General features: G+C 37.1%; 1 protein-coding gene across 3 annotated transcripts; it reads left to right on the forward strand.

The window, feature by feature from the left end:
- LOC131145113 (trans-resveratrol di-O-methyltransferase-like) lies at positions 1–23101 on the forward strand. 3 transcript variants are annotated; one of them, XM_058094200.1, is made up of 4 exons: positions 1–136; positions 16727–16857; positions 16928–17591; positions 22736–23101. In XM_058094200.1, the coding sequence occupies exons 3-4, from the start codon at positions 16980–16982 to the stop codon at positions 23042–23044; spliced, it is 921 nt and encodes a 306-aa protein (XP_057950183.1). In that variant the 5' UTR covers positions 1–136; positions 16727–16857; positions 16928–16979; the 3' UTR covers positions 23045–23101. The 3 variants fall into 3 exon arrangements, with proteins under 3 accessions (XP_057950183.1, XP_057950182.1, XP_057950181.1); XM_058094199.1 differs by having other exon boundaries at positions 16727–17591; XM_058094198.1 differs by lacking the exon at positions 1–136 and adding an exon at positions 16128–16153 and having other exon boundaries at positions 16727–17591.
- The last annotated feature ends 316 nt before the right edge of the window (positions 23102–23417 follow it).

Below are 23417 nucleotides of genomic sequence, written 5' to 3' on the forward strand. Positions count from 1 at the left end.
AGCTGCAGCAATCCCCGAGCAGGCATCCCGTAGTGCCTTCTTTTCAGAACCCGAAAGCTCAAAAGCCCCTAGAAGTACCCAATTACCCACCGACCTACCCACAAGAGAAGAAAACTGGGGGAGTGGAAGATTGCAGGTAGATCTGACTCCCTTTCCCTATTCTAATTCAGGAATATTACATTGTGGATAAATTACAAATGCAGGTACTCACATTCGAGCCTCAGGTTCACACTTGAACCTGAACTGAAGCCCCAACCATCCCAAACCCACTCCCTGAACTTGGGTTCGAATCCTCTGACCCGAACCCAAACCCGAACTTGGGTTCGAACCACTGAGATAGAACTGAATTGAACCTGAACTGAACCCAAACCAGAGACAGAAAGAAGGCCCAATCTATTTTGAAAAACCTCGAAGCCCATTTGATTTTAAAACCCTGAGGCCCAACTTCATTTTAAAACCCCAAAGCCCACTTCCAAGTTTCAAACTAGGGTTCAGGCTCATTTTTTTCTTAAACCAAAGCCTAACAGTCATTTTTTTAAAAAAAACGAATGGCCCAAGCCCACTTTGGTTTCTAAAAAGCCCCTACCCACTTGCATAATTAAAAGACTCAGCTCCGAGCCCACTTTTCAAAAAATCCAACCTAAGCCCATTTTTAAAAACCGAAGACTTTAAAAAAACCAACCTGAGCCCACTTTATGAAACCAACCCGAGTCCACTTTAAAAATCCAACCCAAAGCCCAATTTAAAAATGAACCCAAGCCCCATCTGAAACTCGAGTCTGGGCCAGGCCCAATTTAAAAAAATAACCCAAGCCCATTTAAAGAACAACCCGAGCCCTGGCCTGGCTTGTTTTCTTTTTTAAAAAAACCCAATCCTAATTTGAAACCCTAGTCCGGGCGAGACCCAACTTAACTTTAACAACCGAGATCCACACGTGTCCAGCCCAACACGTGCCATAACCCACGTAGCCCACTCAGAGTGTCTCTGTGTCCACACAGGCCCCACCGGTTGACTCGTGTGAGTCAACCCAACACAAACTCACTTGGTGAAGATGAGTTGACTTGTCTTCAACCCAAAACCTTAACTTAACAGACTCGAAACCTTCAACCTGAAACCTTAATCTCCAAAACAAAAACCCTAACACCAACAACATTTAGACTGTCACAAAACCAAAACAACCATATTCAGATCATCACAAAACCAGAATCACCACATTTGGATCACACACACAGATCATAAAAGCACAAAAATAATAGAGAAGGGAAAGAACACTTAGCCTTTGTTTTTCCATCTTCAACAACTTGATCAGATCTCGGATTGAACCCACCCCCGGGGCCTTGCACCCGATTGTACCCCTACGAACATCTTTGGATGTTCTGACTCGAGAGGGAGAGAATCCAAGGAACATGAGTGAAGGCTTCAGGCACATCGAAAGAACAAAATCTAGGGCTTTTCAGTTGGTTTGAGAGGCTAGAGAGAAAAGGCAGAGAGAGAGGACTTCAAGGGAAAGCTTCGAATCAGGGAGTGAGACCTTTCGGGTCATTGAAAATAGAGAGAGGAGTGAGTCTCAAGGAGAGCTTGAGAATTGAAAGTCTGAGAAGAAAGAGATAGAGGGAGGCTATGGTTTCTGCTCGTTTAGTTGCAAAGAGGAAGGTTGAAGAGAGGGAAGCTAGGGTTTTTGCTCGCTCGGTTGCAGAGAGGAAAGTCAAAGAGAAGGAGAAGAGAAAGAGCAGAGGCTAGGGTTTCTACTTGCAGGGTTGTAGAGAGGGAAGAGAGAAGAGAAGGGAGAGAGAGAGAGAGAGAGATAGAGAGAAGTGAAAAATTTTGGTTTAAGTATGTTTCATCTTGGGACCATAGGATTGCAACCCGTGGATCGCTCTCCCTCCATACACGCAAGCCTATACACCTTCTTTTTGAACCGCACGATCTATGCTTTCTGGAAACGACATGGATTATGCCACATCACCAACCCACATGCACCCATTCTCCATCGTTCGATCTATGCCTCCCCACAACGGACAGGATAACACCACGTCATTAATCCTTGACCGCGTACTCCCTCAACTCAGCCCCTGACACGCGATGCCTCTACCTCCACACACGCCAGGCACTACGCAGCTCCTTGAGAGCTGTTCAATTAGAATTACTTGGCAACGGCTACGATGATGCCATGTCTAGGGTCCCATTTGTGTGCTCCCATCCACCCGGTGGCCGACACGTGGCCTGACCTTAAACCAGTTGACCCCTTGATTATTTAACCCCCTATGAACCGGTCGGTCTCCCTGAATTGGTTGTTATTATTTTGTTTATTTATTTTTGTATTATATTATTTAATTGCTTAACAATTCGGGAAAAATATGGAAGAATTACAAACAAATCATAAAATTAGAGAAAAATCAGAATGAAATATTTTTGAGATTGAGAAAATTGTTTTGCAAACTTTTCATCCCGAATGAGTTCAAATCTCCAAGGAATTTAAAATAAAATAATTTAATACCTAGAAAAATCCCATAAAATTTAAAAAATCTAGGAGTTTATTTTTGTTAAAGATTTTCTCGCTTTTATTTCCCTATGATTTCAAAAAAGGGGTGCGTGCTTTTTAAGCCTTACGTACCTTAGTTCTGAGGGAATATATATACTATGTAAATATTTGTGTGGTCCATTTATTTCGTAAATTCACAAAGGGAGTAAAAAAAAAGGCTATTAAATTTAATTTGGGACGATCTTCAATTAATTAGGTACCGTTCATAAAACAGGTGTGTAGGGGATGCTAATACGTTCCCCTCGTATAACCGAACTCCCGATCCTGATCATGGTAACACAGACCGATTCTATGTAATGACCTAACTAATTATACTGTTATGAATATAAAAATGCTCCAATACCAAACTGTAGCGACCCTATGAATTCTGTTAAAAATATGCTCCGATACCAACAATAATAATATCTACAATGTCAACCCAAACCCAAAGTGGGGTACCGGGGGTATTCCTGTTTGTAAATATATATTATTCATGCAGTGGAAAACATAATGTACCTGAACCTCACATACAATACTAGAGTTCTACTATCTCCATAAATATACACATACGTCCCCAAAAATCCATAAAATATCCTAGGGATTCCACAAACATATCCCCCAACTCAAAATACTTACCTTGACCCTGATACTATAGTACCAAGGCCTCCTCTACCTCAGAGTTCGCTCCACACGACTATCTGGGTTTCTTGAAATGTTTAAATTCTTGGGTGAGATACATCTCAGTAAGATGGGATAGATTATCATCAGTGTGTGGAAACATGAGTTATAGTGTGTTATAAACATATCCTTTAAATAGTTAACTTTAACATAATTAACTATAAGTGATAAATCATGTAAATCTGTACTCATATAAGTCTGGTAAAATCATATTTTCAACATAAGCTTACTATGGCATAATAAGTTTCTATATACAAGTAATTCGTCTAGTAAATCTATGTAATACTAAAAATTTCCCTTGGATGGATTTAGTTAGCTGATATCATGTATTACCCCCATATGATTGGGTTGTGCAGTCCATAGGCGGGACTTAGCAATGGATGGCCTACCATGTTAAGCCAAAACTGACTCGTCTGTAAGCACAATTGGCCATCCCAACCTGGTCCGGACTGCTAGAAGGGATATACTACTCTTCTATGGCTTAATTGTCTACTATACATCAACACTCTATCTAAGATGTGTATCTAAGATGTGTGGTGGCACTAATCTGAAATAATAGCTACGGTACCGTGCTCTGAATCAAAACTAATCCATCAGGGTTCTGCTACCATATAATACATAATATAACTTTAACATGTCTCGTTTTCATATTTATGCGTAAAAACTATTATATCATAATTTTTGAATAAACTGTCATATCATAATTTTTGAATAAACTGTTATATAATAATTGATCACGACATAAAACCGGTTGAACTGTCACGGCACTAGGTCGGCTGAACTATCACGGCATTGGGCCGGTTGAACTATCATGACACTGGGCTAGCTGAACTATCACGACACTAGGTCGGTTGAACTATCACGGCACTGGGCCGTTTGAACTATCACGGCACTGGGCTGGCTAAACTGTCACGACACTGGGCCAGCTGAACTATCACGGCACTGGGTCGGCTGAACTGTCACGGCAATTGGCTATCACAGTATACTAAACAATATCATACGTTCTGTAATGTTTATAACATTTTCTAATAAATCATTATCAAACCGTACTTGTTCTATGCAATCATAAAATAATCTTGCATGCTTATATATATTGTGAAATATTCATACTTATGCCACACAAGTGAGTATTACTCTATAATATACTACCTGCTTGGGAGAAACATATTTTGCTGAAAAATAATATTAAATCAACTTCTAGGGTTTACTCAACTCAAACACCCGATTTCCCAAAAATGCACATTACTTTATAAACACCATTTCCATATACCTAATTATCCAGAAAATCATACATATAATTTTTGTAATAAAATACTACATTTTAATTAGTAAATTTTCTAAAAATACTTGACATAATCTATCCCCTTACTTGATTCTTGGAGAAATGTCTGCAAGGATCCTAAAATAGTACCTACGGCATTCGCACAAAACCCTGTATTCATATACCTTAGTTTAATCAGCTCAACCCTGGAATGATAATCATATTAACATTCCTAGGCCCATATACTCCCAATAACTGGTTAAATTTTAAAAACAACTAATATAATTCATCTTCTTTACCCTAACTTTGGAGTGGTAACTAGGATCCCCAAACTACGAATTTGCTCCGATTAATCAGCTAAGAATCGCAGTCAGGACTTTGAATTGGTGTTTATTTATCAATCTAACTAAGTTTAGGGGAGAAAATTGAAGAGAGATAGAGAAGGAGAGCCGCAACCTTAGAAAGAGAAAGGGAGAGAGAAGAAATTTTTCTAAAAGAAATAACCTTAGAATCAATTTATAGGTTGCTGTCCCTGGGCAAAACTGTTGACGGTTTTCCTGAAACCGTCAACGGTTTGGAATTTAACCAAACCTTTTACCGCAATTTTACCCTTAACGATCCTTGGTAAATCGAAACCGCCGACGGTTTTCCTGAGCTTGATAAAACCATTGATGGTTTGGCCTCACCAAACCATACTCACAAAAAACTGTCGATGGTTTTCGTAAGGCTCCTTCAAACTGTCAACGGTTTGGTCCTACACCAAACCAAATTCTCCTTTTTTATTTTTATTTTATTATTATCGTTTTTCCGGGTCTCTATGTAACGACCTGAAAATTCTGCTATATTTTTTTTCCACATATTAAACTCTGATACCACAAAATATCAACAAAGTCAACCTAGACCCAAAGTGGGGTATTAGACATATACCTGTCCATAAGTACATACTATCTATGTAACGAAAAACATAATATACCTGAACCTTATATACAATACCAGAGTTCTACTATCTCCATAATTATACATGTACATCCCCAAAATCCATAAAACATCCTAGGAATTACACAAAGCATATCCCTCAGCTGAAACACTTACCTTGAAACTAGGACAGTACCACAACCTCCACTACCTCGAAGATCGCTCCGCTTGTCTGTTTGGATTTCCTGAAATGTTTAAATTCTGGGGTGAGGCACCTCTCAGTAAGAAGGAATAGATTATTATTAGTGTGTGGCAATATGAGTTTTAGTATTCCAAATATACAAACATTATTTACCTTTTCTTTTACTGTGAAATCATGTAAAACTGTAAACACGTATATACAAATATATTTTAAAATACATACTTTCCTTTCTCATCATACTTTGTATAAGATAATACCTCTGTATAAGTAAATGTGCATATATGCATAGAAGAACTGCCCTGGATGGATAAACAATAACGTCATGTATTAACCCCGCATGATCCGGGTTGTGTGGCCCATAGGTTGGACCTAGCCATGGTTGGCCTAACCAGACTAAGTCAACTGTATCTGTATCTGTATCTATAAATATGAGTACGATTTGCCTACCTAACTGGTTTGGACTCCAGTGGGTAACTCTACACTTCAATGGCACAATTGACTGTATACCACCATCACTCTATCTGAGAAGTGTGGCTCCACTGGTATCTGTGAAGCTACGGTACCGTGCTTAGCTATGGTCCATCAGGGTTCTTAAATCATATAATGCGATTTCTAAAACAATATAATATCATGATTTCATTCACAACTCAGTATAAATTTTCATACTATAAATTTGTATAAAATCAATGAAATACTGTAATCTTGTATAAAATACTATCATACTATAGTTCTATATAGAACGCTATCGTTTTGTAATTCTGTATCAAATCTGTACTGTAGTCCTTTATAGGACGCTGGAATATTGTATAAAATATATACTGTAGTCCTTTATAGGATGCTACAATATTGTATAATATTTGTACTATAGTCCTTTATAGGACGTTGTAATACTGTATAAAATCTGATCACATACTGCCATACTATAGTTCAGAATAAAATATCATCATACTAAAAGTCTATATAAATTCATATCTCTGTCTCTATATTCATATTACCATAAAAACTAACAAAATAATTATGCATAATATTCAAGTCATGCCACACATTTTAAGTGATAATCTATACTATAATATTTTGCTGAAAATATTGGTATAACCATCTCTAGGGTTTTATTAAACTCAATAACCCAACTTTCTCAAAACATACACATATATCATTTCCAAAGTTCCCATTTTCATAAATCTGTATACTCAGGAAAACATATATATATATATATATATATATATATATATTACTCATAAATCACATATTATAATTTAATTAGTCAAATTTCTGAAAACGCCTAACATAATCTATTCCCCTTACTCGTTTCTTGGAAATGTGCTTGCAGGGATCCCAAAACTGTGCATGCGGCGCTCGCAGAAACCCTGTATCCATATACCCTAACTCAATCAGCTCCCTGAATATTTATCATTTTACTACTCCTAAGCCCATACTCTTCCAATAACTAATTAAACTTGAAAAAGCATTTTTCTTTACCTAGTTTTGGAGTGGTGCCTAGAAAGCCTAAACAGCGAAACCTCTTCGTTTAAACTGCAGAGAATCATCGGCGGGATTTCGAAATGATGTTTATCAGATGATTCGGGCTTGATTCGGAAGAAAAATTGAAGAGAGAGAGAGTGGTGGCCACAACCCTAAGAAAGGAGAGGGAGAGAATTTTATTTTTCTAGAAAAAAATGACTTGAATGCTTTATATAGGCCACAAACCCGGAGCAAAACCGTCGACAGTTTTCCTGAAACCGTCGACGGTTTGGTTTTTAACCAAACCAATTTCTATCATTTTACCCTTACCTCCCCTCAGTAACTCAAAACAGTCAATGATTTTCTAAGCTCCACCAAAACCGTTGATGGTTTGGCCTGTGCCAAACCAAATTTCTTCTTTTCTATATTATATCATTAACTATTATTTTCGGGTCTATACATCCTCCCCTCATTAAAAAAAATTTCGTCCTCGAAATTTATTATATAGTACTTTTGTCCTCATTTAAAAAGAAACCATCAAAATTTTATTAATCACCCTTACTTATAGCCGAGGAATATCATGGTTACATAAACGGCTCTGGGAGATTACAATAACCAAATCAAAACTCTCCCAAAACTCATTCAAACATAAAAACCATTACATGTAAATCTACAATTAAATACATCTGAAATTACACATAGCATACTTACATACCACTAAATTCTTACCTGGACTATTATATTATCTGTCTAACTCTGAGTCCCGTTGAACAAATGTGAGTACCTTCGATGCATTTCCTCCTTTAGTTCACATAAGGCTTCCTCGACTGCATGATTACGCCAGAGTACTTTTACCAGTGGGATTTTCTTGGTGCGTAGTTCTTGCTCTTTATGATTTAAGATCTGAATTGGCACTTCATCATAGGATAAGGTATCACCAAGCTCCAATGCCTTATAACTTATTACGTATGATAGATCTGGGACGTATTTCTTCAACATAGACACATGAAATACATTGTGGATTCTAGACAACGCTAGGGGTAATGCTAACCTGTAGGAAACTGGACCAATTCTTTCTAATATCTCAAACAGCCCAATATACCAAGGGCTTGGCTTACCTTTCTTCCCAAATCTCATCACTCCTTTCATTGGTGCAATTTTCAAAAATACGTTATCTCCTACACCAAAATCCAGCGCTTGTCGGCAGGTGTATGCATATCTTTTATGTTGACTCGGAGCGGCCTTAATCCTTTCTTGGATAAGCTTTATTTTTTCAGAAGTCCGCTGTACAATCTCCAGCCCCAAAATCTGCCTTTCACCTACTTTATCCCAATATAGTGGAGTTCGTCACCTTCGACCATATAATGCTTCATACGGTGTCATTTCAATACTGGTCTGGTAGTTATTATTATAAGCAAACTCTACTAGTGGCAAATACTGAATCCAACTGCCTCCAAAATATAACACACAGACTCGCAACATGTCTTCTAGTATTTGTATGGTCCTTTTTGTTTGTTCATCGGTCTGAGAGTGAAATGTTGTACTGAATGTCAACTGAGATCCCAAGGCTCCTTGTAGACTCTTCTAGAATTGAGATGTGAACCGTGGGTCCCGGCCAGAAACGATGGACACTGGTACAACATGCAGTCTAATTATCTTCTGTATATATAACTACGCCAATCTACCCATGGAGTAGTTAACTTTGATGGGAAGAAAATGGACAGTTTTTGTCAATCGGTCAACAACTATCCAGATGGCATCCTACCCATGAAGTGCCAGCGGTAACCCTGTGACGAAATCCATAGAAATATGCTCCCACTTCCATTCGGGGATGTGAAGTGGCTGCAACGATCCCATCGATCTTTGATGCTCAACCTTCACCTGCTGAGAGGTCAAACATTGCTCTACATATTGGACAATTTCTCTTTTCATATTGCTCCACCAGAAGGATACTCATAAATCCTTGTACATTTTTGTGCTTGCTGGATGTACCGTATATAAGGAATGGTGTGCCTCTTCCAACATAATCCTTTTAATTTTAGCATTATTGGGTACACACAACCTGCTATGAAATCTCAAAGCTCCATAATCTGAAATATTAAAATTGGCCCCCTGTCCACTTTGCACTCTATCTCTAATCTTTACCCATTCTGCATCTTGCATCTAGGCAATATTAATTCTCTCTAACAAAGTCGGCCGAAGTACCAGATTAACAATAACTTCTTGGTGATTTCCCTCTATCAGTTCCACACCAAGTCTTTCTAAATCCATTCTAATATGATGTTGTGCAATTACTGCTAATATTGAGGCACTTCTTGTCTTTCAACTCGAGGCATCAGCTACCACATTAGCCTTTCCTGGGTGGTAACTAATGGTGCAGTCGTAATCCTTTATCAATTACAGCCACCTCCTCTGCTTCATATTCAACTCCTTCTGTGTGAAAAAATACTTCAAACTCTTATGATCTGTAAATATTTCACACTTCCCACCATACAAATAATGTCTCCAGATTTTCAATGCATACACCACTGCAGCCAACTCCAAATCATGCATAGGGTAGTTCTTTTCATATTCTTTAAGTTGTTGAGAAGCGTATGCTACAACTTTACCTTGCTGAATCAGAACACACCCCAACCTTTTTTATGATGCATCACTATAAATCATAGAACCATCACTTCCTGATGGAATGGTCAAAACTGGAGCAGTGATGAGTCGTTGTTTCAGTTCTTGAAAACTTCGCTCAAAATCATCTGTCCACTTGAACTTTATATTTTTCCTCATTAGCCATGTCAGAGGATCTAATAGTTTGGAAAAAACCCTCCAGGAATCGCCGGTAGTATCCTGCCCGACCTAAGAAACTCCTGACCTCCTGAACATTTTTCAATCTTACCCGGTCTCGAATGTAACTTTTTCCAACCAGAATTCACACTTCTTGAATTTGGCATACAGTCTCTTTTCTCTCAGTACCTGAAGAACTATCCTCAAATGATCTTCATGCTCATCGGGGCTCTTTGAATAGACCATAATAAATGAAAATCACTACAAACAAGTCTAGGTATTCATGGAAAACCCTGTTCATCAGGTCCATGAATGCAGCAGGAGCATTCGTTAGTCCGAATGGCAAAACCAAAAACTCATAATAGCCATACTGAATTCGGAACGCTGTCTTTGAAACATCATATGCCTTGACTTTCACTTGATGGTACTCGGATCAAAGATCAATCTTAGAGTAAACTTGTGTTCCCTGGAACTGATCGAACAAATCATCAATATGGGGAAGAGGATACTTATTCTTAACTGTCACTTTGTTGATCTCTCTGTAGTCAATACACATCCTCATCGTCCCGTCTTTCTTCTTCACAAATAGAACTGGTGCTCCTAGAGTGATACACTAGGTCTGATGAACCCCTTATCTAGTAATTCTTGTAACTGCTCATTTAATCATTTTAATTCAATTGGAGCCATTCTATAAGGAGCTTTAGATATCGGTGCTGTCCCTAGAAGTAAGTCAATGACAAATTCAATTTCTAGATCAGGAGGTAATACAGGTAAATCCTCTAGAAATAGATTAGAGAATTCTCTCACAACTGGTATATTCTCAAACTTCAACCCTCCCTCGGGTGCTTCCTTCACATAAGCCAAATATCCCTGACTCCAAAAGCAGCCTCCTCGCCTGAATAGCTGATAATAACTACAGTGAGAAGCACACACACGACCCCACAAATCTGTACTCCTGCTTCCCTGGAGGTCTGAAGACTACCTCTTTCTTTCAACTCTTTTTGTATAGCCTTCAACCACTCTTCTTTGTGCTCATGTTCTGTTGCCTTCTAATAGCATTTTGGTTTTCCCTCATCTGAGAGTAATATATATTCATGTGGGGAATACCTACTTTAGGGTTGACGGTCCCTCGATGATCTCCTCAACGGTATATCACATGAAATTGGTGGCACTTTGTCTCCTACAATCAGATGCTCATCTGGCTCAATTACCTTATGACTAACCGTAGGTGGATCTACACGACGCGGATCATCCTGATCATTATGTGCATCTTCTCCAACTTGATCTGAAATCATAGAAGGAGGAATTGGATCCAAATTAACCAAGCCATCGTTGTTTTTCTTTCCTTTTCAACAGTTTTTTCAATGTCCTCAATATCTAGTCTTCAACAAATACAACATCTCTGCTTCTAATCAATTTTTTCTCAAATGGATTGTACAACGTGTACACAAAATTGCCATGTCCATATCATAGAAAGATACATGACTTCGTTTTTGCATCAAGTTTTGATATCTCATCCTTGAGGAATGTGTACAAAGGTTTTGTAGCCAAACACTTTTAAGTGATGATAGGAAACATCTTTCCCACTCCAAACTTTTTTTGGCATGTTACACTGCAAGGGAATACAGGGAGAGAGATTTATCAAATGTACTACTATGCTTAATGCCTCACCCCAAAAGGATCTTGGCAAGTTAGCATGTGATAACATGCATCTCACTCTCTTGATCAGAGTCATGTTCATCCTTTTTGCCAAACCATTCAACTGAGGAACTTTTGGAGGATTTTTGATGTTGATTGCCCTGAGCTATGCAATACTCATCAAATTGCCCTAAATATTCACCACCATTATTTGATCCGATGCACTTCAATTTTCTCCCTATTTCTTTTTCAACACTAGCCTGGAATTGTTTAAATACATCCAACACTTGATCTTTGGTCTGCAAGGTGTGCACCCACACTTTCTTGGAATGATCATCAATAAAAGTAACAAAGTACAATGCACTACCAAGTGTTTTAGTTTTCATGGGACCACACACAAGTGAATACACAAAATCTAAACATTAAATTTTCTTGATGGAGGAGCACTTTTAAAGGATATCTTGTCTTGCTTTCCAGCCAAACAATGTTCACAAGGCTTTGAACACATACTTTTCATTTCTGGAAGAAGCTTTTTCTTGACTAGAAATTCAATTCCTTTTTGACTCATGTGCCCAAGTCTTTTGTATCATAACTCTAAATTTGAATCATAAATTTGAATCATTCTCCACCGCATTGACCATGCCCTTGGAGAGCTTTGCTTGCATCAAGTAAAGTGTAGAACAATTATTTCCTCTGGAAACAACCATAGAACCTTTAGTAAGTTTCCATTGCCCATTACTGAAGGTGTTACAATATCCCTCATCATCAAGCTTCTCTACAAAGACTAAATTCAATCTAATGTTTGGAATATGTCCTACGTCTTTGAGAATTAACTTGCTGCCATTGTTAGTTTGCAAGCATACATTTCCAATGCCAACAACTGTAGATGAGCCATCATTACTTACCTTCACTACACCAAAGTCACCCGATGTATATGATGAGAAGAAATCCCTTTTATAGGTTGCATGAATGGAGGCACCACTGTCTATTACCCAACTAGTCTCTTGGCAAGCAAGATTAATTTCATCATTCTCACAAACAATAAGAAAGCCATAAAAAATCATAGCAGTTTTGTCTTTATCTTCATCTTTCTTGTTATTTTCTTTTCTTTGCTCTTTCTTCCACTTTTGGCAATATTTATTTATATGACCTTTATTTACTACAAGCAAAACATTCAATGTCTTTCTTTGAGTGGGACTTGCTTCCAGATTTATCACGATTTTTAAGACCTCTGCTTTTGCTTCTCCCCATATTTTTTGTGACAAAGGCTTCTAACTGAGAGGATAAAGAACTTGTAGTTTTTCTTATTGTATCTTCATTCAACAAACTACTTTTTACCAAACTAGATACAACTCCTTCAGGGGTTGAGTCTATGATGGAAACTCTAAAAGTCTCCCAACTGTGTGGCAAAGAACCAAGAAGCCATAAAGTTTGCACCTTATCATTAAAAGAAATTTTCATAGATGCCATCTCATTTATAATTCCCTGCATTTCACTCAAATGATTAGTAATAGGAGTACCATCTCTGTATTTTAAATTCATAAACTTCTTTATCATATACAATTTATTTCCCCTTGTTTTTCTAGCACAAAGCTCAACTAGCTTTGTCCAAAGTGAGTGTGTATCAATTTCTTCGGCCACATGGTTATGGACATTTTCATCAGCCCATTGCCGGATATAACCACATACTTGCCTATTTAACAATTTCCAATCATCATTAGTTCTATCACTGGGCTTGGCTAACTTACCAGGAATAGGAGCAAGATAATTTTTGCAATAAAGTAGGTCCTCCATTTTTCCTTTCCCAATGTGGTAATTACTTCTATTCAAACTAATCATTCTACTAGTGTTCACCTCTATGGCTACAAAGAAACCAAGCTCTAGTACCACTATTGGGGAAGATGAGGTTATGGAGGCGATGTCTAAAACACAATGACTCGAAAATAAACCTTCTCCTACTCCTAGTCCAATTAACACTGAGTAGAATCTATACTATTATAAAGGGGATTCCTTGTTTTGGTGTCATCTTTCCAAGTGTCCATATTATCCTCCAACAACTACTCATAAAAGTTACTTAAAAATTAACTAACAAGGGCATAAAAGTAAAAAGACAAATAATCCACCTCCAAATATCCCACTAAAAGTGGAGGTAGTTTTTTTAATCATTTTAAAGTTTAGCATTTTCAGCTAACTATTTTCTTCTCGCCCTCACTCTTTTCTTGGCTGTCCCAAGGACACACGAAGCTTCATTTCTTGCAGCAATAGCTTCCCAAATTAAGAATTTTTGCTTCTCCAAAGATGACCCACCATCTTCCAAAGAAAGCCACAACCAACTAATTAATGAGCCACTCTATTTCAAGACAACAAGTGGGATACCACTAAGCACAAAGCTCTTCACTTTCACTTGGATATGGATTCTACTTGGACGGACTTTCAAGAGGATCATTTTATACATGTAGGCTATCCTCCATATTGGAGGGAAACCCAACAGTTAATTGGAGCTTGGATTTAGATAACCTATTGTCCACTCTGTTATCTTCTGAATGCATATGATCACTTTGTTCAAATGCATTCATATACTTTTGAATGAATACTCCAATAGCTTGTAGTGGGGTGCATATAAAGTATAATATACAATTATATACACTCTTCAAAAGTATCTATTGTAGAAATTTCACCCAGTGCTGCTTTCAAAAGAGAAAATTTTTTCACACTTTCAGTCCATGACGGTGCAAATTCATGTATTTTCAAGGCTGATTTCTAAAAATATTTCAAAAAATTTCAGACAGTTGTGGAATTAATTTTTATTGTGGTTTCAGAAACTTGATTCTCAAGCCAAAGTTCTAAATTTAAATTTTAAAACATCAGTAAGAGACGCACCCACTCATACTATCAATTTCAGAACAATAAATCTTATAGCTAATGTCCAAAATCAAATAATGAATAACGGATCAAATTGCTTATATGGTTTAAAATCACAAGATGAAATGCATTCTTCAGTACTTGAGAAGTATTTAGAAAATCAAATTCAATTGTTCAAATACAATTAGTATGGACTAAAAATATTTAAGCACACCCTAATAAGAAGCATGTAAACTTTTGAAATATCATGAAACTTGAAAGTTGAAACAACTCAAGAGGGTGGAACATTCTCCTCAGTCTCTTATTAAGGCAAAATACTGATATTTTAAACTTTGTAATCTAATAACAAATAATAAATAAAAATTGATTATCTTATATAAAATAATATGAACATATGACAATTAAAGTGTTGCAAGAAATGTGCATGTGGTGCTCATAGATAGGTCTGCAACTTGTCTTCAATGTATAGAATTTTCAATTTTTAATGTACCTTCTAGGATGCCTACTTTTTTAGCTGTATTTTTGGTAATTCTTTCAAGATGTGCTACCTACGGTGGTGGAGAGGCTTGCTATAAACTACAACTTAGGACTATCAACCAACCGAAAAGGTCAATGTAAGTTAGTTGTTTGAACTTTGGTGATTTAAAATTTTTTGTCAACGAACTTTGTTCCAAATTTTAAATGTTCACAACTTTTGACATCTTACAAGATTTGATGAAATTGGTCTTGTTGGAATCTTTCAAACAGAGTGGAATTCATCAATATCATTTTGGTGCCAAAAATGGGCTGAAAAATAAATGATCGTTGGTGAAAGAAGATAATCATACATTTTGAAACTAACTTCTAAGACGCAATATGATGAAATTACCAATAAAATAATTAGTTAGTACCCCTAAAACATTGATTAAGTGCAATAAGATTGATCTTGAATGAGTTCTTTCGTTCTTTGTATGAAAAGAAGAGGTGACAGTTAGTTATAACTGAGGTTTTATCTGAAGCGATTTATTTTACAACTAAATAAGGTTTTCTTTTAAGTTTATTTTATACTTTAATCCTGCCAAGTAGTGTATTCATGATACTAAAGGCGTCTCATGGAAAAATTGAAATAATTATAGAATGGCGAACAAGCATAATTGACAAATACAACCCCCAAATTAATATTTTAGGGTTAGGGAAATACAACATTAAAATGTTTCATTTTGATGCTATTTCCCATTGCATAATTGGTAAGAACCCCCAATTATCCTAATTTCCCATAAGAATTACATCTCCTAAAGAAAAGCATCAATTTGAGTCTATATAAAGTTTGATAGGCCCATCATTAACTGAGCGATAAGTACGGTAAAAATTCATGCTTCATTTCTATTTTATTTTTTGTTCTGCTTTTTATTTTTCAGTGATGGTGAGTATTGCATGAGCTCTGTTAAGTCACTGATCCAATCATTGAATATTAATTGTAAAAGGTTCCCTGAGTAAACACTTAAAATAGCTTTACCAACTGGTCTCATGAAATGGAAACAACCAAAGCCTAATGTTGTTTATGTCTGCTCTGTGCAGCCTGTAGGTTTTGTTATGCTTATCCAAGGCCTAGGGGTGATGTCCATTTAATAGTACACAAAGCATGGTTTGCTTGGCGTTTGTTTTTAGTTTGGCAAGGGTGGAGCGTTTTGTGTGCCAACCAATCATGGGGTGAAGAGTAAATATGCTATGTAAAAATTCATCTGACAGCGGGTATGGAACTTGATTCAATTTTGACAAGATACATTTAAAGACGACCCTAAGTTGGACATGTGACTTTCATGTGACAGCAGATATGGTAGACTGGAGGAGCAATTGGGTAATGTTGTATCATTCATTTTTAGATATGCTAAAAAAAGGGACAAAAGATACTAACATCCCTTGAGTTTCAAAAATTACTAAGACCTCTTATGAGGTTTTAAGAATTCCACAAACCTCTCTTGCGGTTTATCAAAAAGATATAAATCTTTTAATATATTTTGTAAAAAAAAGTAAATCTTTAAAGAGGCGTGAACGTCCCAAGAATAAAATGTTAGGAAAGGTTTGTGGCATTTTTGAAACCTCGCGGGAGGTTTACAGGATTTTTGAAACATTTAGTGTCTTTTGTCCTATAAGAAATCATCATAGAAAGAAAGACGTCATGGGTCTACACTAGATTGTTACTGTCATAAAATAAGATATTTCTTGTCGTTGGCCTTAAAAACTATAATTTCTGGTATAGAATCCATTTGTCAAGGTAGAAGACAATCAAACAGCTGTACTGTTCTCAGTTCCTTATGTGGAGATTCAATGCCGACAATTTAATTTTGCTTTTTCCTGTTTCACTCAGTCTATAGCCGTTTCTGCATACATGACAATCTAATAATTGACTTCTTTTCCTTTTCTCTTTCAGAAATTACATTACAGCATCCATTTCTTCTCTACAACGTAGTTTCCACTCTAAGCAGACTGTAGCACAGAGGAACTGAAGAATTGAGTAAAGAACTGCAAAATACATGGATCTAACTCAGGGCCAGGGAACAAGTGAGTTGTTTCAAGCTCAATCTCACATATATAATCATGTTTTTAAGTTTTTAGATTCCATGTGCCTCAGATGTGCAGTGCAATTAGGCATACCTGACATAATCCACAACCATAATCAACCCATGACTCTCTCAGAGTTGGTCTCTGCGCTTAAAATCCCTTTGGAAAAAGGCTTTTGCGTTCACCGGCTCATGCGCATGCTGGAGCACTCTGGCTTCTTTTCTAGAACAAGTATGGATGAAAATCAAGAAGGGTATATTCTCACACCACCTGCTAAGCTCCTCCTCAAAGATGCAGTCCTCAACTTGTCACCTTTAGTTCTGGCCATGTTTGATCCTGTCATGTTAATCCCATGGAATTTCTTCGGAGATTGGTTCCAAGGAAATGAACCATCAGCATTTAACACCGCACATGGAATGGGGTTGTGGGAATATGGGAACCAAAACCCTGAATTTAATAAGGTTTTCCATGAAGCAATGGCTAGCGATTCCAGATTGATGAACATAGCCATCAGAGATTGTAGACATGTTTTTGAGGGCTTGGGTTCACTTGTTGATGCAGGGGGTGGCTCTGGAATTGTTGCAAGGATAATTTCTGAGGCCTTTCCGCACTTGAAGTGCACAGTGTTAGACCTCCCACATGTTGTTGCTGACTTACCAGCAACCAAGAACTTGAGCTATGTTGCCGGTGATATGTTTCAGTCTATCCCTTCTGCAGATGCCATTTTATTGAAGGTATGCATTCTTTTCCTTTTCTTGAAGACCGATCTAGTTACCTCAACATGCGCAGCAGCGCAGGAGTGAGAACCGACATTTTTTTTTGGTTGGTAGCTCCAGTAAATTTTACACCAATGGTAAGATATGCATGCGGGGGCACACATACACATTTTTTATATCAGCTTGCCATCCGTAATGTCAGTAAAGTCCACAGGGAAGAGCAGATTTGTGACAAACTAGGAAAAATTATAAGAGTTTATGTGAAGAAAACAACTAGAGAAAAATTCTGAATTCTTGTTATTATAATTCATTACATCAGCATATATTTATAGCTGAAAAATAACTACATGAGAATTACAATAACAGAATTACAAACTAAAAATTACAAACTGGAAAACAGTTAAGTAATAACAATATTAACAATATAACTGGTTTAACACTCCCCCTCAAGATGAATGTGATTGAGTATGAACATCAATTATTCTCATCTTGGAAAGCAATGAAGTAAAAGAAGAATATCCAAGGGATTTTGTAAAAATGTCTGCCAATTGATTTTGCGAAGTAACTTTCAATGTCTTGATAATTCCAGCTTGTAACTTCTCCCTAACAATGTGACAATCTATCTCACTATGCTTTATTCTCTCATAAAATACTGGATTAGCAGCTATATGTAGTGCTGCTTGATTGTCACAAAAAATCAAAACTGGCCTTGTATGCTCAATCTTTAAATCTTTAAGTAGTGAAAGCAGCCAAGTTACTTCATATACAGTTGTTGCCATGGATCTATATTCTGATTCTGCAGATGATCGAGACACTGTCTTCTGTTTCTTAGATTTCCATGAGATTAAAGAATTTCCTAGGAAAACACAATAACCTGTGACTAACCTCCTAGTCTCTATGCAACCTGCCCCAATCTGAATCACAAAAAGCTTTCAAGTGTATGTCTGATGAAGCTGAAAAGAACAATCCTTGACCAGGAGTTGCTTTGATGTATTTTAACACTCGATATGCTGCAGTCAAGTGTGGTGCCCTTGGCTTATCCATGAACTGACTTAAAACCTGGACTGCATAAGATATATTAGGCCTTGTAATAGTTAAATACAGCATTCTCCCTATTAACCTTCTATAGGCAGTGGGATCTTCAAGTAAATCCCCTTCTTCTGTAGTTAATTTCATGTTCTGCTCCATAGGATATTTTATTGCCTTAGAGCCTATATAACCTGAGTCTTTGAGAATATCCAATGCATATTTTCGTTGGCATATAGAAATACCTCGTCTAGACCTTGCTACCTCTATCCCCAAAAAATACTTCAGTTCTCCTAGATCTTTAATTTTAAACTTCTCATGTAGAAAATGTGTCAGACTCTTAAATTCCTGTAAACTGTTCCCTGCAAGAATAACATCATCTACATATACTAGAAGGGCTGTATATGATTCACCAGTATCCTTAGTGAAGAGAGAATAATCTGCAAGTGATTGTGTGTAACCAAATTCTGTCAAAGAAGTAGATAATTTTGAGTACCATTGTCGTGATGCTTGCTTAAGCCCATAAAGTGACTTGTTGAGTTTGCATACAATGTTCTCCCCCTTGCTAGCAAATCCAGGAGGCACACGCATATAGACTTCCTCATCAATATCTCCATGAAGGAAGGCATTATTGACATCTAACTGAGGAAGGTGCCAACCTTTGATAGCAGCAATGGATAAAAGGCATCTAACACTGACCAGTTTAGCAACAGGGTTGAAAGTTTCTGTGTAATCCAAACCTGCTTGCTGTGTAAAACCTTTGGCCACAAGTCGTGCTTTGGCCCTTTCACCAGTACCATCAGATTTGAACTTAATCTTGTAAACCCATTTATTATCAATGGCAACCTTCCCAGGAGGTAATTCAGTCAAGATCCAGGTATGATTGTCTTCTAAAGCCTTGATTTCAGCAGCCATAGCTTTTCTCCATTCAGGATGTAAAGATGCCTCCTTATAAGATTTTGGTTCAACAAGGTTGGTGACTGAAGACACAAAAATTTGATGGGCAAGAGAAAGATTAGAAATGGAGGTGTAAGGAGAAATATCATAAGGGCAGCCTGGACCTGCAACAGTGGCAGAACTGGACTGAGTTGTTAAAGAAGGCAGAGAACATTGATAATTCTGGAGGTAAGGAGGAGGACGAATCTGTCTTGAAGTTCTTTGCAAAGGAACCGAGGGAATGGAGGTATTAGAAACATTCGAGGGATCAATAGAAACATGACTCATGTCTGTTGTGATATTTGGACTATGGGAAGGTAATTCAGAAGTGAATGGTTCTAAAGGAATAAAATCAGAAGAATTTTCCTAGTTTGTCAAAATTGGATGAGGAATATCAGAAGAATGATTTTGTGAAAATTTCTGAAAAGGAAAAACATGTTCATGAAAAACAACATCTCGGGATATGAATATCTTTTGAGTGTGTGGATCATATAATTTGTAGCCTTTTACAGAAAAAGGATAGCCTACAAATATGCAAGACTTTGCTCTAGGATCAAATTTGGTTCTACCATGTGAAGTAGTAGAGGCAAAACAAAGACAACCAAAAACACTAAGATGAAATAACTAGGAAGTTTATGAAACAACATTTCAAAAGGAGATTTACCATGGAGAATTGGAGTGGGCAGCCTGTTAATGAGATAAACTGCAGTTAGAACACATTCACCCCAGAAATGAAGAGGTAAATTGGATTGAAATCGAAGAGATCTAGCCACAGCAAGAATATATTGATGCTTTCGTTCAACGACACCATTTTGTTGTGGTGTATAAACACATGACTTTTGGTGGATAATGCCTTTGGAAATAAAGAAATCAGGCATGTGAAATTCTGTTCCATTATCAGTACGAATGATTTGTATAGTAACATGAAATTGAGTTTCAACAAAAGAAACAAAAGATTGCACATAATATCTTGCTTGTGCTTTAGATTGCATTAGGTATAGCCAAGTACATCGGGTATAATCATCTACAATGGTCAGAAAATACTTTGCACCATCAATTGATTTAATAGATAAAGGACCCCAAATATCACAATGTACAAGTTGAAAGGCTTTTGAAGATTTATTATTGCTGTTTGGGAAAGGTAACCTCTGCTGTTTAGCAAGAGGACAGATATTACAATGACTAAAATGAGACTCTTTTATTGCAGGAACAGATTTATGCAACAGATCTAGTCTAGATTTAGAGGGATGTCCTAATCTATAATGCCAAATATCAAAGTCAGAATTATTGACAGACAATGAAGCAGATACAAGAGTTTGGCCACGCTTATTGGAAATTGTATTAGAGACTGACATAGCTGAATGCTTATTGAGGAGATGATATAAACCTGCCCTCTCTTCACCCAATCCAATCATCCTCCATGTCTGCAGGTCCTGTATAAAGCAAAATTTGCCATGAAAAATAAGGCAACATGAAATGGATTTGAGAAGTTTGCTGGAAGAAATTAAGTTGTAGGCAAAAGAAGGAACAACAAGAACATCAGTGAGCAACAAAGTAGATGTTATACGAATTGTTCCAGTGTGTGACTGGAACAAGAGTACCAGTAGGTAATTTCACAGATGTATTAATGGAAGTTGTTATGGTAGTGAGAAAGTTGACAGAATTTACCATATGATCAGTGGCCCCAGTGTCAATTATCCAAGTGAGACCTTGAGTACAAACAGCAGATGAGCAGGAAGAAATACCTGTCATTGTGGAGAAAAGATGATCTGCAGAAAAAGGATTTGTATTTTGAAGAAAAGGTCCAGTCACTTGAGCAACTGAAGGTTGTGGCTGCATTTCAGGTAAAGGATGCATGATTGCCATAATCTGTTTGAGTTGTTTCTGAGTGAATGGAAGCTGCTGCACTTCACCAGATTGCTCAGTATTGGTTACCAAGTTTACCTGATTTGCTAAAGAGCTATTGTGCTTAGATCTTGACTTGTACCCTGGAGGATATCCATGTAGCTTGTAACATTTTTCAGCTGCGTGTCCTAGAAGTCCACAATGAGAACACAAAGGTCTTTCTTTCTTGCCAAAATTCTATCTGTATCGTTGATTTCCTGTAGCTTTTCCCAGCATAGCTGTTGGTTCAGTAATTATTACTGAACTAATTTCCCTTTGTCTCTCTTCTTGCACAAGTAATGCAAATACTTTGTTTATGGGAGGTAAGGGATTACTAAGAAGAATTTGGCTTTTAATATGACTATATGACTCATTCAAACCCATTAAAAACTTCATGAGATAATCTTGATTTTGATAGTCAGCCAAAACCTTCAAAGAAGCAGGGGATGTTTCGGGAATAGGCCTGTAGCTCATCAATTCATTCCATAAGGACTTCAATTGTGTGAAATAATCAACAATATTCATGTGACCTTGTGCTAGATTAGAAATAGATTGCTGTAATTGAAAAATCCTAGGTCCATTGGTTAATGAGAATTGATCTTCAAGTTCAGTCCATATATCCCTTGCTGATTTGATGAACATCACACTGGAATAAACACCATCAGACAATGAATTGAGGATCCAAGACTTCATGGTGTCATTGCCTCGTTTCCAGGTGGCATAATTCTTATCAGTAGATAAAGGAGCTACCAGAGTTCCATCAATGAACCCTAGCTTGTTCTTGGCACTCAATGCCATCGTAACACACATGCTCCATGTCTGATAGTTGTCTCGAGTAAGAACCTTATTAACAAGATGCAGATTTGGACCATCGCTACCTTGGAAGTAATAAGGATTTGAGCTCAGATCAACAGCAGAATTAACAGGAGAACAAGTAGTGTCGGTGGAGGTTGCAGACGAAGCCATGAGAGAATTTCTTTAATCTTGCTCTCGATTGAAGAAAGTTCTGCAAAGAGAACCATAGAGAGCAGCAGCAGAGAATTGCTCTGATACCATGTGAAGAAAACAACCAGAGAAAAATTCTGAATTCTTGTTATTATAATTCATTACATCAGCATATATTTATAGCTGAAAAATAACTACACGAGAAATACAATAACAGAATTACAAACTGAAAAACAGTTAAGTAATAACAATATTAACAATATAACTGGTTTAAAAGTTTATGCAGATGCAGCTAATGTACATTTTAGAACAAGGAAAAAGAAATGGTGATATTTACAATTTGATTTCTGATGGAAGGAGTAAATTGGCAGCATGTTTTGCATGACTGGAGTGATGGAGAATGTGTGGATATACTGAAGAGATGCAAAGAAGCTATTCCAAGCAAAGATAATGGAGGAAAGGTGATTATCATAGACATGGTGATAGATGCCGAGAATGATGAACATGAATTAGCTGAAACAAAACTCCAGTTTGATATGTTGATGATGGTTTTGCTCACTGGAAAGGAGCGAAATGAGAAAGAATGGGAACATCTCCTCTTGGAGGCAGGTTTCAGTCGCTACAAAATATCTCTAACACCCACATTTGGTTTATGGTCTTTGATTGAGGTGTATCCATAGAGAATTTAATTTGTAACCTGAGCTTGATTATGCTGTTAAGAGAACTGTTTTGATGTATTTTTTGCCCAATTATGATGCTTGCGTACTTCCATCATCATTCACATCCATACATTTTCTCCTAGTTTCAACCAAGCAGCAAGTGGATGAAGGAAGCAATGGCTTTGAAGGGTTACTGATCATACTTGCCCTCCTCTTCTTCTACAAATGCCTCACCTTTTCTACTACCAAAATCACCAATGCTATATAAGCTTCTACAATGTGTAAAATAAGATTTACTTTTCCATGAAGTCCGTTGGCAGTGAAGGATGAAAAAGAGAAACAGAGCTAAAAGAAGCACTTCTCCTTTGAAGAAACAGTAAGCCACATAATATAA

This window comes from Malania oleifera, chromosome 12 (genome assembly GCF_029873635.1).
Source record: "Malania oleifera isolate guangnan ecotype guangnan chromosome 12, ASM2987363v1, whole genome shotgun sequence".
Taxonomy (NCBI): domain Eukaryota; kingdom Viridiplantae; phylum Streptophyta; class Magnoliopsida; order Santalales; family Ximeniaceae; genus Malania; species Malania oleifera.

What these genes read in the sequence shown, in the direction of transcription:
- LOC131145113 (XM_058094199.1), top strand. Translation starts at nt 16,830, where the DNA reads ATGGATCTAACTCAGGGCCAGGGAACAAGTGAGTTGTTTCAAGCTCAA. An exon ending in CAGATGCCATTTTATTGAAG is followed by an intron (nt 17,592 to 22,735) that starts GTATGCATTCTT and finishes GTAAATTGGCAG; the next exon opens with CATGTTTTGCATGACTGGAG.